The following is a 16,324-nucleotide window of genomic DNA, read 5'->3' as shown; positions in this document are numbered from 1 at the left end:
CATACTGTAAAATCCAGACTATTAAAAGTCAAAGCCTAATTTGATGATTTTGTTTTAATCTGGGTATATGCTCAAGATTCAGCAGTAAAAAGACTGGGTTGTTTATCTTTCTTGGGGGTATAAATGTGTGTCAGCTTTAGTATTCTTGGATACAGGTCTGCCGTATAGGGTAAAGTTGGAATCTGGTTAAGAACAGTGCCCATCAGACTTGATGTAACAGTACTTGTTTAACTGGAAAAAAAAAAGTAGTAGAAGTTTATGAACCCTAGAGACCTTTTTAGGTTTTTGATTATTTTAGGCATGGGCAAATGTCTGCAAATACTTTAACTCCTTTAAGGCTAAATATGTACCCCTGAATTCAGATTATTTGCTTATGAAGAGCTTTTCTCCTCTTTGACATACAGCTGGTGGTGTAAGAGACATTTGAGGATTATTACTGATATGAATGATATGATCGCGTTTGAGAATTTGATTGACATATCTTGAGGACGGCAAGTAGATTAGAATGTCATCAGTGCATGTCATCAACAATGATCACACAAATCTTGCAGGACATGATTTATGACACAGTGGTACACTGAAGGAATGCAAGAGAGCCCATAGGGTATTACCACAAGTTAAAAGAGGCAATGATAAAGGCCATCCTGCACCTGGCTCTTTCTGTTTGACCCATTTCTAATTATATGTACTTCTGAGGTCTGACTGGTGAAAATTGTTGCTGATGGTAACTGTTCTAGAGCTGCTGGGACCAGTGACATTGGATAATGATTTTTGACAGTGACTTGATTGAGCCCTCAATAATCGATGTATGGTGTGAACACCCCCTTTTTCTCAAAAAAATTAAAGCCCACTGTAATCGGTGCTGTTAAGGGGATAATGTATCTCTACCACAGAGCTTTGCCAATATATTCCTCTAAGGCCAGTTTTCCAGTGAGTGGGAGTGGATAAATGCAATTCTTTGTTAGAATAGTACCTGCAGAAGCTCAATAGTGCAGTTATAAGGGTAATGCTCTAGTAGGCCGTTGGCTTTGGAGAAAAAAAAAAATCACTTTTGTCCTGGTAGTCTAGTCAAGAGGAGTGTGGTTCTGTCAGGATCTCCCCTGCAGTCTGCACGCACTTCCCAGTTTCTCAGCACACGGTGAGCACTTCCTGGTCGGCGGCCATCTTGCCGTTTTTCCTGCACTACCTTACCGGCTACCTAGCCCCTGAGATTTCTCTTGCCATCCAGCCTGCTCTCTATCCTGACCCTGACCCTGACCCTGTTCCTGTACCTGTACCTGTACCTGTTCCTGACTCTGTACCTTTTTCTATATTGCCTCTGCTCTGGTTTGAACTCTGGTTTGGTTGGACTGTTTTTGGTTTGTGATTCTGCTCTGCCCTACATTTTTCTGTTTGCCGGTTTATGGATTTTTTGGATTGTTTTTTTTTTTATTATTTGTTTTTGTCTTCTCTGCATCGCTCTGTTTGCTTGTGTTTTCGACCCTGGACTGTTTTTTGGACTTTGTTTTTGCCTTTGCCCTATTGCTCTGATTACTTTTTGTTAATACCTGTTTTCTCCATACTTCTGTGTGCATCCTGCATTTGGGTCCTCGCTCACCTAGCCCTGCACCCGTGATCGCTGACAGGTTCTCTGTTTCTCAGTTTCTATGTGGTAGCTGCTTTCATTAGTTGTGGCATTTGTAGGCAAGTGTTCTAAAGAGTGATTTATTTGTCAACCAAGGAGATGCGGTACCCATGTAATCATATTTACTATAACCTCGTATGATGCTTAGACGTAGCTACAGCATGGAAAAAGATTTATTCCTGATATAGAGCATACATGAGACATGAAAAGAAAGGGGTCATGTGCAGCTGGTAATGGCTATGTACAAAGAATTTATTACCTAAATGCAATGCTTGACAATGTTATGAAGGGTTAACACTATTGTCATCAAACATTAACTTGTTTTATTGACTTTTAGTAGTATTTCATGGGGGTTCATGTAAGGTTTTATTAAATCTAATTTAAATGCATTTTAGTTTCTAGGGGTATTATGTGACCACAGTATTGTAAGTAAACAGTTATTAAGTAAACAGTATTCTATGGCACAGAAGCAAATTTAACAGTTAATACAGTAGCTTGTAAACCCAGAACACAGGACACCTTGCTTAAAAGAGAGACAAAACTTTATTTGTCTACTCTCTATTGTTCTACAACCCCAGTTCCAAAAAAGTTTGGGAAAATGTTAAATGTAGTTAAAAACAGATTTTTATGTGATTTGCAGATCTCATAAATGCATATTTTATTCTCGATGCGACATAGAAAACATATCAAATGTTTAAACATGATGTGAAGTGGAGTATAGTAAAACCCTGTTGGACAATCATAATTCGTTCTTGAAAATTGCTTGTAGGTCTATTTGCTCGTACGTTTCTAACTAATTTTCCCCATAAGAATGAACCGCACCCTCACTGATTTTCTTGGGGGACATTTTTCAAGATAACTAGTAAAATAAAAATATAACACTAAAATATAAAATAACTACGTTTTTGCTGCACCGAACAACAAGAGCGACCGAGCGATACGTCATCAACTAAGCGACTGATGCGACTCTCGGCCTAAAACAGGGAACCCGGCAGCATGGGTTTGCTCGTTCCTTCGAAATTTGCTCGTGAAATAGGGTATCTCCGTTTGCTCGTACTATTAGTTGCTCGTACAACAGGGTTTTACTGTACTGTTGTGTGGTCAGATAAATTAAAGTTTTTTATTCTTTTTGGCAATCATGCATGCTTTCTACTCTGGACTAAAGAGGAGAGCAAAAAGCTTGCATCTCTGATAGTATTTGGGCGCATTAGTGCCTATTGAATGGGCAGCTTTCACATTTGGAAAGGCACCATCAATTCTGTGTGGTAAATGGACATGGTGGAGCAACAAATGCTTCCATCCAGATGAGATGTTTTACAGAGAAAGCTTAGCATATTTCATCACATATGACATCTATTACCACAGCATGGCTTTGTAGTAGAAGAGTCCAGGTGCTGAACTGGTCTGCCTGAAATTCAGACCTTTCAGCAAACATTTGGTGCATCATGAATTGAAAAATACAGAAAGAAGGTCTAGGACTGTAGAGCATGTAGACTCCTGCATCAGACACAGATGAGACAACATTCCAGTGGTAAACATGGCACTGTCCCAACTTTATCGAGACATGTTGTGGTTATCAGATTAAAAATTGTCTTAAACTTTCCCTAAAATTGAAAAGTTTTTCTTTGTTTAAACCTTTGATATGTTTTCTATGTTCTACTGTGAATTAAATGTGGGTTTGTGAGATTTCAAAATCATTGCGTTCTTTTTTATACAAAAAAAGAGTCTTTTCCACTCATAACACATAAAACACACTCCAACATGATTCTGGGGATCTGCTTTGGAAAACTAATGAAAATAGTGATTATACAAGTTACTGAAGAGAGTTTGAAGAGCATGAGGCAGTTCGTACCCCACCAGGAGCAAAACTTCAGAGGATTTTGATTACCCACAGTTGACTTAGAATGGCTGTCCCCATGGATAAAGCTCTCTATTTTATCATTTCCAGCTAAGCTGTCCCCCAGAGTGTTTGTTTCAATAAACATTGTTTTAGGAAGGGTGTATAATGCATCCCTGTCCAAGGCATTTAACTGATTTTTTTTTTTAGAAAATTAACAGACAAGCATAAAAATACACAAGAAGACATACATAGATGTGATTGTAAACGGAGGATGTTGTTTAAATTCAAATATTGCTCAATTAGCTAATCCTAAGGCTTGCTTAATGCAGTGCGGTACAGAGTGATTGCTTTTGGAACAAACTACCTCCTATAGCGCTCCTTTCTACTTTTCCACAACCATCCCGAAACTGTCCAGTGAGAAGCCAAAGACAAAGTCAGCATTCCTACCCTCATGCTTCATCCCCAGAATACTGCAAACATTTTACTACAAACATTAAAGGACTTGAGATTTTTCAGAAAGTACAGACTGCTCATTTTCTGTATACAGTCTCTGAGTTGACCTTCCAGTTCAGCTTATTTTCTAGATTGACATCATGGTATCTATAGGTGTTAACCAGCTCATCATCCAAAACCTTGGTAATGGGTCTGGTTATAGTCCTCTTCTCCCTGTAGACATCAGAACATTTCTAAAGGTGGCAGAGGTCCGACCTGTACTCAAAGTCTGAAGTGTTTAGGGTAAAAATAAATATGGGAAGCACTGTTCCTGTGACACTCCAGTGCTTCTCAGTAGGTGATCAGACAGGCAGAAACTCAGTTGAACAACTGGGGGTTGTTAGTCTTGCCTGGGGTTAGGTAGTCAATGACCAGGAGATAGTATGCCCACCTGCATACTTTTCATTTCTCTCTTAGCAGGAGAGATCGGATGGTATTGAAAGCAAAAAAATCAAATCAAAAGTTATTCTCTCTGGTGGTATTGTAGTCCAGATGGGAGTGGACCTTTTGCATTAGATTAATTCCCTTATCCATGCCTATCTGTGGTTTGTGGGAAAACTACTTGGGATATATACAGTGAGGAAAATAAGTATTTGAACACCCTGCTATTTTGCAAGTTCTCCCACTTAGAAATCATGGAGGGGTCTGAAATTGTCATCGTAGGTGCATGTCCACTGTGAGAGACATAATCTAAAAGAAAAAAATCCAGGATTCACAATATATGATTTTTAAACTATTTATTTGTATGATACAGCTGCAAATAAGTATTTGAACACCTGTCTATCAGCTAGAATTCTGACCCTCAAAGACCTGTTAGTCTGCCTTTAAAATGTCCACCTCCACTACATTTATTATCCTAAATTAGATGCACCTGTTTGAGGTCGTTAGCTGCAGAAAGACACCTGTCCACCCCATACAATCAGTAAGAATCCAACTACTAACATGGCCAAGACCAAAGAGCTGTCCAAAGACACTAGAGACAAAATTGTACACCTCCACAAGGCTGGAAAGGGCTACGGGGAAATTGCCAAGCAGCTTGGTGAAAAAAGGTCCACTGTTGGAGCAATCATTAGAAAATGGAAGAAGCTAAACATGACTGTCAATCTCCCTCGGACTGGGGCTCCATGCAAGATCTCACCTCGTGGGGTCTCAATGATCCTAAGTAAGGTGAGAAATCAGCCCAGAACTACACGGAAGGAGCTGGTCAATGACCTTAAAAGAGCTGGGACCACCGTTTCCAAGGTTACTGTTGGTAATACACTAAGACGTCATGGTTTGAAATCATGCATGGCACGGAAGGTTCCCCTGCTTAAACCAGCACATGTCCAGGCACGTCTTAAGTTTGCCAATGACCATTTGGATGATCCAGAGGAGTCATGGGAGAAAGTCATGTGGTCAGATGAGACCAAAATAGAACTTTTGGGTCATAATTCCACTAAACGTGTTTGGAGGAAGAAGAATGATGAGTACCATCCCAAGAACACAATCCCTACTGTGAAGCATGGGGGTGGTAGCATCACGCTTTGGGGGTGTCTTTCTGCACATGGGACAGGGCGACTGCACTGTATTAAGGAGAGGATGACTGGGGCGATGTATTGCGAGATTTTGGGGAACAACCTCCTTTCCTCAGTTAGAGCATTGAAGATGGGTCGAGGCTGGGTCTTCCAACATGACAATGACCCGAAGCACACAGCCAGGATAACCAAGGAGTGGCTCTGTAAGAAGCATATCAAGGTTCTGGCATGGCCTAGCCAGTCTCCAGACCTAAACCCAATAGAGAATCTTTGGAGGGAGCTCAAACTCCGTGTTTTTCAGCGACATGCCAGAAATCTGACTGATCTAGAGATCTGTGTGGAGGAGTGGGCCAAAATCCCTCCTGCAGTGTGTGCACACCTGGTGAAAAACTACAGGAAACGTTTGACCTCTGTAATTGCAAACAAAGGCTACTGTACCAAATATTAACATTGACTTTCTCAGGTGTTCAAATACTTATTTGCAGCTGTATCATACAAATAAATAGTTTAAAAATCATATATTGTGATTTCTGGATTTTTTTTTTTAGATTATGTCTCTCACAGTGGACATGCACCTACGATGACAATTTCAGACCCCTCCATGATTTCTAAGTGGGAGAACTTGCAAAATAGCAGGGTGTTCAAATACTTATTTTCCTCACTGTAAAAGCTCTGACCTAAGGTCTAAGATGGAACAGCACTAGTTTCTCTAGGACTTTCATGATGTGTGATGTAAGGGCTACATGTCTATAGTCTTTTAGAGATGAGGGAGTTCTTTGGTACAGGAACCAAGAATGATTTCCACAGCTCTGGTACTTTTTATATTTGAAGGCTTAGGTTGATGCGGTGCTGGAGGATTCCACACAGCTGGTTAGTGCAGGCTCTCAATGCCCTTGGATTGATTCTGTTGAACCCTTCAGCTTTTCCAGGCTTTAGCTTCTCCCTAGAGTATATAACTAGAGGAAGCTAGCAATCAATTTTCATGACAATAGGTTAGATTTATTTTTTTTTAATGCCTGTTGAAACTTTACCGGCTGATGGTTTCCTTGTTTTGGAGTAGTCAGTCAAATACAAAGTTAAAGTAACATGAGTTGAAGTAACATAAGTTAAAGTCTAATAATAATGATCTGATGAAGGCACAGAGAGTACAGTCAGATTATAGTGCCAACTGCAAGAAAAATTGTTTTAAACTTGTTTTATGTACATGACAATGACTTTCAGACCCCTTTTCACGTGTTGGATATTAATTTAATGCATCTTGAAATTGAACCTAATACATTTTATCACCATGGAACAGAATCACTAAAATGTTTCCAACATATTGTGGAATTCATGGCAAGAAGAAACTGAGGCTATTTTGATAATAAAGGGAAGTCCTACACTGCATTAGTATACTGTTTCTAATAAAGGCCTCGGTTACTGTAGATGCACCATACCAAATTTCACATTGATTACCCTTTCTGGTTACACTTCCTGAAAACTTATTGCCCCTTTGTGTGACCATGTAGTAAAGTTTATTTTATTTTAATACTACCACCCCCACATCCACATCCACACACGCGCACACACACACACACACACACACACACACACACACACGTTTCTCGTGAAGATTATGGACCTATGGATGATCATGGAGAAGTAGATGCCGAGTGTTTAAAGGCCCTGGCATGGAGAAGCTGATGCTGGATCTATGATGATCACAAATTGTTCTGTATTGTTGAAAGATTTATGACCAAACTTTTGATGTCACCCATATGAGGATGGGTTCCCCTTTGAGTCTGGTTCCTCTCAAGGTTTCTTCCTCATATCATCTAAGGGAGTTTTTCCTTGCCACTGTCGCCACGGCTGCTCATCAGGGACAAACGCACACCATTCACCTTCACTGTTGTTTTCTGTAAAGCTGCTTTGAGACAATGTCTGTTGTGAAAAGCGCTATACAAATAAACTTGACTTGACTTGACTTGACACACACACACACACACACACACACACACACACACACACACACACACACACACACACACACACAGGTTTTAGGTTTGGGTTTTGGCCACCACCAAGCATCTGCTTAAAGCTCATTGTTTTCACTGCTGTAATGTAACACAAACTTTCTTTCAATTGTTTCTGCTTATAAACTTTTGTAAAGAGACAAATAGCCTCTAGTAACAAAATGTGCAATAATTTTTAACAGTTACAGCCAAAGTCTGCAAATAGTCTGCAAATAGTATACAGGTAGTCCCTGACTTATGGTGAAGATGAAAATTAAAATGCTGTGTGAAAATCATTGAAAATTATTTCACTATATATTGCGATCAAAAAATCGTAAGTCGAACCATTGTAACTCAGGGATTACCTGTATTACATTGTAAAATATGCATTTTTTTCAGGTTTGCTATATTTTAAGTTCAGAATCTTGACAAATCTCTCGATCACTCTCTTTAGATGAGTGGGCCACTGCTTAATGGGGTAAAAACAGTGATGTGAAAGTCATTTAGACCCTCTATCTTACAGCCTATGTATGACAAGCCTCATCATCATCACACTGATAGAGAGCCTGTACTGATACACATTAAGACTGTATCTGTTTCTTATCCACCTTTTATTTGTTTCACCACAGCAAAATACAATCTCAGTGGAATAAACAAGCAAATAATTTTTTCTTTAAGTAGTGTACTACTTTGGGGATTTGTGTTTGTAGTGTATCAGCTTTAGTTCAATGAAGGTTTCTGTTGTCCCAGCCGCCGGGGCTATTGATTTTAAGCTTGTGTTAAAGCTGCTATTGCAGGTATTGATTTTGTAGCAAAGTGTTGTGATTTCAGATAATGAATGTTGTAGGTATTGCAGTCATTGGCTTTTGAAGAGAGATTGTAATTCATCATGGAAGTGATGTGTGCGTGAGTGTGCATGTGTGTGCATGTGTGTGTGTGTGTGTGTGTGTGTGTGTGTGTGTGTGTGTGTGTGTGTGTGTGTGTGTGTGTGTGTGTGTGAACTTGTCTTTTTATTTACTGGCATAATATGATTAGCTGTTAAGCTTTTGTAGACCGTTTACTAATCTGAATTAATGAGATTGAACACAAACACACAATAGTAAAAAAATTGTAGATGATGTTTGACAAGAAAAGAAAATTTAAAACTTATTCTTAGCCATAGTGTCACACCAATTTTGAATAGACACATTGCCTAGTGTTTTATTTGTCACCTTTCAGAAAAATATTATATCTATTTATATATATTTTATGTTACCCATAATAACATTAACTAACTTTTATCATTTAACCAATTGTATACAACTTCTAAAAGCACTCTGTGGTCAGACCTAAACATACTATGTGTTGCTTCCCAGACTAGCTCTATACATTTGGAAGCACACGTGGTGATTTCTCCTGCCTTGATTCAATGTTCTAAGTGTCCAGTATTTATTATAACATGGACACGTAATACCATGTTTGGCTCGTTGTACTGGTCAGTATTTTTACTGTCATTCTGATGCTGTTCTTATTTGTACACTATTGTTTGTGCAAACATTGTTTTGTACATAGGCACTTTATGTAGTTTTGTGTGTCAGTCTGCTTATGTTCTAGTTTTTTGTACTAGTGTACATTACTGTAGTTTCATGTAGCAACTTGGTCCTGGATGACCATATGACTAAAATAACAATAAAAAGCCACTTTATTTGACTTGAGTTTGAATTTCAGTCATTCAACTGTTAGTGTGTCCTATTTGTCAAGAATGTTGCTTCATTTGTTTTTTTCATTAGTGGCCTGAAGTGTTAACCTGGGTGCAGAGCCAGGATTGGAGGTAGTTGGAATAAGTTTTTGGAGGGTAATATGATTTTCTGGTCCTCTCCTCAAGAGTCAAAATTTCTTCATAGGACAAATAGTTTTCCCTGTGGCTCTTCTAAATGTACTTTTTATATTGTACACATTTCTTTGCTTCTGTTTTCCCTTTTAAAGATCTTGTAAGTAATAGTTAGCATTATATTGAACCTTTGGAAGGATAAATCTTTTAGATCAGGGGTGGGCAATTAATTTTTACAAGGGGCCACATGAGAAACCTGAATTGTGTCAGAGGGCCACACGAACGATAATATTTTAGGGATGCACCGAAATGAAAATTCTTGGCCGAAACCAAAAACCAAACATGAGGAAACCAAGGCCAAAACCGAAACAAAAGTGTTTTATTTATTATAAATTATTGTTATTTATTTGTTACCATTCAAAGTATTGACAGACAGGCAGCGGTCAATTATTATTAGCAACAGGTCTGTTAAACGAAAATAATTGACCGCTGAACGTTTGGAAGCCCATTCAAGTGAATGGAAGGTTCTAATCTACAGCATTAAGAAAAACCGTGTAATAAATAATATTATATTATAATTATTATTATTTTCGGGATCCACGGGGAATGTTTCAAAGATCAACCCGTCGAGCCACTACAGACCACTGATCTAAGGCAATGAATTGCATCATTTTTTGTATTATGCCTTTTGCCTTGGCACCATCACTGGAAAACTTTCCTGCCTTTTCAAAAACGTCCACAACAGACTCATGCGCATGCTCGGATTGACTTTTCTTCGCCGCGTTCTTCTCATATTTAGAATGGCAATCGGGATGTTTGGATTTCAGGTGATAAATTAAACCCGAGAAACTATTTGCAGATACACCCCCTCTTGAAATTTTAGCATTGCATGTTTTGCAAATCGCTATCCGCACACCGCAGACATGTTGGCTCTTATCCGGATAACCGTATGCTGCCGTGTTGTTTCGGTGATTTAGGCATTTCGGCCGAAAATTTTCGGTGGCCGAATTTTCGGTGCATCCCTGTAACTTATGATTGGCCTCACGCGGGCCGGACAGGGACGTACAAAGGGGCGAATGTGGCCCGCGGGCCGTAGTTTGCCCAGGTCTGTTTTAGGTGAATCTAAAATTATCTTTGCCACAAACAGACACATAGTAAATTGATGATTATATATTATATTTGAAAATAGCCAACATTCCCTGGAATGAGTTTCTAATGATGAGTGATAACCCATATTTTATTGTATTTTATTTTATATTACTTAATTATTATTACTTTCTTAAGAAAGTATCTAAAAACAAAATTTATAGACTTAAAAAAAAAATTGAAAGGCATTGTGGGAGTGATGAGAAAATTCCTAGCTGCCATCATCTGATTAAAATGCTGCCATGAAAGCTGGCTTTGATCTTAGGAAATGGCTGTAAGGGAGGGGAACAATTCAAATTTAGCTTTGGTTTTCTCCTTCCCTTTTGGATTAAGATGTGACTACACAGATGGTGACAGACACCACTTCCTGATACATTTTAGTTATACCAGAATCTAAAGCAATAATGGCAAGCTTTTGTCTGTTCAGTGCTTATGAAAAATATATGCATAGAGATTTAGCTCCATATACTCACATAAAATGACATTTTTTAAATGAGGTACTTGTATGAAACTAAAAGCTGTGTGTTAGAAAATAGTATTTTATTATACATTCTAATTCCTTTTACTCTCTCTATTCCAGACCTCCTGTACTGGCAGGCAGCTCTGCATTTTCTGATATCTCTGTCATTCGAATCCCAGCTCACCGGAATTCCTTAGGCATTGGAGTGGACTCATCCTTTAGCCCCCAACACCCTTACATCAACCCCTACATGGACTACATTCGCTCTATTCACAGCAGCCCCTCTCTTTCAATGATCTCTGCAGCTAGGGGACTCAGTCCTGTAGATGGTAAGAACTCTGGGACCCATTCTGGGTCCTATTACATGCTTTTTTTTTAGGAACTCTATAGCAAAAAGCACAGTTTCTGACACTTTATTCATTAGTTTGAGGATGTTTAGCAACAAAATCTGTCATTAAACTGTCTTTTCTTGAAACATACAAGTGACAGGAAATAGCAGCAACAAAACACACTGACAAATTATGTGCATGTTTTATATATATATATATATATATATATATATATATATATATATATATATATATATATATATATATATATATATATATATATATATATACAGAGAAAGAGAGAGAGAAAGATACAAGTATATATTCTTTTCACCTTAAATGGTAAATGTATTAAAAAAACCTATTTTAAGGTAAATAAGTGAATGTGACCTACCATAGTCTTGAATTAAAATAAGTTAGTTATTAATAAGTACTAATTTAGTACTTAAATCTTTTTTTATTGTGAATGATTCAAAACACTTTACTGTCACCAAAATGATGGTACTCCAAATGTAACAATACATACTGTGCATACTTTTATAATAATTTTGTTGGGACTCAAGCTCAGATTGTGGTGCTTACTTTGGCACTTTTCACCCTAATGTCATGTGCCCTTTGATAGTACCAACAAAGTGTATTTTAATAACAACAGCGTATCATATCAGGCTTGTGTATTATGCAAACTCTCCAACGATACAGCATTGATAGACTGTAACTGTAGCTGGCTCATTCCCTTTGATCCACTTTTTATGTTATAGCCTCTGCAGAAAGAAAACGTGAGAGCAGTGCTCATGTTCAAAGTTAAACTGAGAAGAGGTTTAGGGCAAAGGGCACAGAATGGAGGGAACTTGGGAGGAAAAGCAGCATGGGCTTGAAGCTTCAGGCCTACAGGGAGCTGTTTAGGTCCACTGCACACAGCCAGATTGGAAAATCAATTACAGGTTTGCAAGGAACCTGCGGTCTTTAAAGGGGTGCTTCACTTTGGTGGCCTCTTGACCTACTGCACAGTCAGAGGGCTTTAATTGAAGTCTTGAGTTCATTTGCTGAAAGAGGCCAGCTGGAGACTCTTTCCAGCAGCTACAGATAATCGTTGTAATTTTCACATTCCACATAAGCTGACGAACAGTGTTCCAGATATACAGACGTATATAATCTTAGTTCACTATTATGATGTTTGTATTAGCATGTCTCAGTCCATTAAACATTGATTCTTATGGGTTGTCCAATTTTCTCCCACAGTCTTAAATCTTGCAGGTAGGTGAAATCTACAGAAACTCTTAGTGAAATTCATTTAAAAAACAAATCCTATCACTCATCATTTATATAACTCAAACTTTTTGGTTGATGTTGGTGTATCTTTTGTGGAAATCCCATTTGAATCTCAATATACAATGCTGATAGTCAATCAATGAAGCTCATTGGGTGGAAAAAGCCTTCACAGCATTTATTGGACAGTGCAATATTTATTACACCTCAGGAATTACAGCTTCTCCTTGATGAATGTTGGATTTTACAAAGGAAAGGAAACTCTTCATAGCTACCAGTCACTGGAACTGTAATGAATTCAATTTGATTCATTTTTATTTATATAGCGCTTTTAACAATGAACATTGTCTCAAAGCAGCTATACACAGATAATGTGGTTATAAAGAATGAATAAGATTGTTCTTTATAAGTGTAAGTTTGTCCCTGATGAGCAAACTGGTGGTGATGTGGCAAGGAAAAACTCCCCGAGATGACATAAGGAAGAAACCTTGAGAGGAACCAGACTCAAGAGGGAACCAATCCTCATCTGGGTTGCACCGAATGTATATATTTATTACAGATAAATAATGTTGCGAGGTGATGGTGATCAGATGCAAACTGTAGTCCTGAGTCAGTTTTGCAGACTGTTGACATTAAGTCAAGTCAAGTCAAGTTTATTTCTATGGCGCTTTTCACAACAGACATTGTCTCAAAGCAGCTTTACAGAAATTCAATAGTTAAGGTGAATGGTGTGTATTTACCCCTGATGAGCAGCCATGGCAACTGTGGCAAGGAAAAACTCCCTTAGATGTTATGAGGAAGAAACCTTTAGAGGAACCAGCCTCAAAAGGGGAACCCATCCTCATTTGGGTGACATCAAGAATGTGATTATAGTCTTTAAACACTTAACTACATTCCAAATCCATCCTCAAAGCTCCTGTTCTTACTTCGTAATTTCACGGATCACCAGGGCATTAATGAGAAACCATAACCAGCTGCACAGAGTCACCTCCAATCGAAGAGAACACTATCCAGAGGCAGGCCAGGACGAAGTGGGCAGATCCAAGGAGGGGAGAGGGGCAGGAAGAGTGGTCATTGGAACCTCAGGAACATTTATAACTCGACTGAGAGAGAGAGAGAAAGAGAGGTGACAGGAAGAGAAGGATATGGATTATTACATGTATGTCTTATTGTTGTATAAAAATTAAGGACACTGTGCAGTTGGGGACTCCGGCAAGACTTGCTATGGCAGCATAACTAAAAGGGAGAGCCAGAAGGTAACACAGACATGTGGGATCTCTAGAATAAGAGATGACCCACCACACCACTGTCAACAAACCTGAGTGAACGTGTGAGAGTGAGGGGACGACAGCATACAAATATACCAGTTTACCAAACACTCTATATCCATGATCCCTCCAGATCTGCTCTTTTACCTAAGAAAAATCTACTGATAAAAGACTAAATAAATATGTTTTCGGCCTCGACTTGAACACTTAAACTGTGTATGATTGGAAGGCTGTTCCATAACTGTGGGGCTTTATAAGAGAAAGATCTGGCCCCTGCTGTAGTCTTCATTATTTAAGGGACCAACTAGTAGCCTGCACCTTTTAATCTAAGAAAGTGTGGGGGATCATATTGGTACAGAAGACCGTTAAGTGATTAATACGTCAGTAGCAGTATTTTATAATCAATGCGAGATTTGATTGGGAGCCAGTGTAGACTGATTAAAACAGGGGTGATGTGGTCATATTTTCTAAATCTAGTAAGGACATTTGCTGATGCATTCTGAACTAACTGAAGCTAATTTATGCACTTACTTGAAAACCCAGTAAAGCATTACAGTAGTCTAATCTAATTGTAACAAAGGCATTAATTAGATTTTCTGCATTCTGTAACAACATAATTTTTTTTTTATTTTAGCAATAATTCCAAGGCGATCCTGGTAATATTATTCATGTGAGCCTCAAAGCAAAGACTAGGGTCAATAACCACACCAAGGTCTGTACACACTAAGACAATGTGTATGTAATAAACCTGTCAACATCTCAGTCCTAAACATGACAGGAGTGGTAATCCAATGGTTAAGGTGCTGGGATACTGATTGGAAGGTCGGGGATTCAAGCCCCAGTATTGCCAAGCTGCCACTCTTGGGCCCTTAAGCAAGGCCTTTAATGCTTTATGCTCCAGGGGCACTGTATCATGGCTGAACCTGTGCTCTGACCCCAACTTTTAAACAAGCTAGGATATTTCACTGTGCTGTAATGCATATTTGACAAATAAAGGCTATTCTATGGCAGTACCAATAGGAAATTATTCGATGTATTTGTGCAATTTGGATATATTCTAAATAGACTGTAAATGAACAATTACTTTAGAAAAAAAAAAATACATTATGCTGTGGATCAAACAGTTTCATGCTGGAAGTAGCCATTGAAAATGGGTAAATTGTGTCCATAAAAAGATGTGCTTATTCAGCAACAATACTCAAACAGACTGTGGAATTCAAGTAAGTGAATTGAATTGATTGGTATTAACAGGCTCAAAGTTTGACAAGAAACCACACCAAACCATATTTGTGAAAACATTCTCTATACCATGGGTCAACATGGTGTTGCCTGCAAGGACCACATGAGTCGCCCGTGGGCCTTTTCTAAAAATAGCTCACCATAGCGCCATTTACCAGTGAGCTGCATCACATTTTTTTTGTTGCTATTCTTTTTTAAATCACACTTGCATTGGTGTGAATTTGAAAATGACAATATTAAATAATATAAATTAACCTATAAAATAATATTAAAAAATAATAACCTATAATTAAAGGTAAATTGAGCAAATTTGTTATTTCAGAAGTGTGTATCAAACTGGTAGCCCTTCACATTAATCAGTACGAAAGAAGTACACTCGCAATCAGAAATATTGAACCCCCTCACCTCAATAGACAATACAGTGATATTGATGAAAACTTTCTTCCGGCTTCTCCAGAACTCAGGGGTCGCCACAGCGGATCATCCGCATGTTTGATTTGGCAGGTTTTTACGCTGGATGCCCTTCCTAATGCAACACTCTCCATTTATCCGGGCACCACAGCGGTGAGAACGCCACATCCTAACCACTAGACCACCAGGGGACCCTAGTGATGTTGATGAAAGATAATGAAAATAAATGGTAAAAAAAAAAAAAAAAAAAAACTTGTGAAATAACAAACAATATTTATTGATACATATTTGAGTTATTTTGACAAAAGAAGTTGACAACTTTGAAGTTCAAATGAAAATTGTAAGTCTTGTAACACATGAGCATGTGCAGTATTATTCAACCCCCAGCTTCAGTGCCTTGTGGAGCACCCTTTAGTTTTTATAACCTCTAACAAGCATTTTCGATAAGTGCTGACAAACTTCTTTCACCTCTATATTGGAATCTTTGCCCATTCTTCACGTGCAAAAGCCTCTAACACAGTGATGTTTGAAGGCTTCTGTGCTGCACCTGCCTTCTTCAAATCCCACCAAAGATTTTCAATTGGATTTAAATCTGTTGATTGAGAAGGCCACTCCAGGATTATTGACCCACATCCGTGCTTGACCGCGGGGATGGTATTCTTCTGGTCATAAGCCTGACCTTTTGCATGCCAGACATACCGCTGGTCCATATGTCCAAAAAGTTCCAGTTTGGTTTCATCAGTCCATAGAACTGTCTCCCAGAACTCTGTAGTTTTATTCAAATTCCTCCTGGAATATTCTATTCGACTCCTGATGTTCCTTGAGGTCAAGAGTGGAGTGCGTCTAGGGGTCCGGCCATGAAGTCCTTGATTATTTAGTGCACGTCTTATAGTTGCCACTGAAGCACTTGTACCAGCCTTCATCATGTCATCCT

At 38.6% G+C, this 16,324-nt stretch overlaps 1 protein-coding gene across 7 annotated transcripts in view; it reads left to right on the top strand.

Moving 5' to 3' along the window:
* gli3 (GLI family zinc finger 3) overlaps positions 1-16,324 on the top strand; it is a 165,102-nt gene that overhangs the window by 110,295 nt on the left and 38,483 nt on the right. For all 7 annotated transcript variants that reach the window (XM_083529800.1, XM_083529802.1, XM_083529801.1 and 4 more), the window contains one exon: positions 10,998-11,206. In XM_083529800.1, the coding sequence (XP_083385926.1) occupies positions 10,998-11,206 (209 nt within the window). The remainder of the gene's footprint in view (positions 1-10,997; positions 11,207-16,324) is intronic.

Source organism: Silurus aristotelis, assembly GCF_946808225.1.
Source record: "Silurus aristotelis genome assembly, chromosome: 25".
Lineage (NCBI taxonomy): Eukaryota > Metazoa > Chordata > Actinopteri > Siluriformes > Siluridae > Silurus > Silurus aristotelis.
This window is presented reverse-complemented; position numbering and strand designations above follow the sequence as displayed.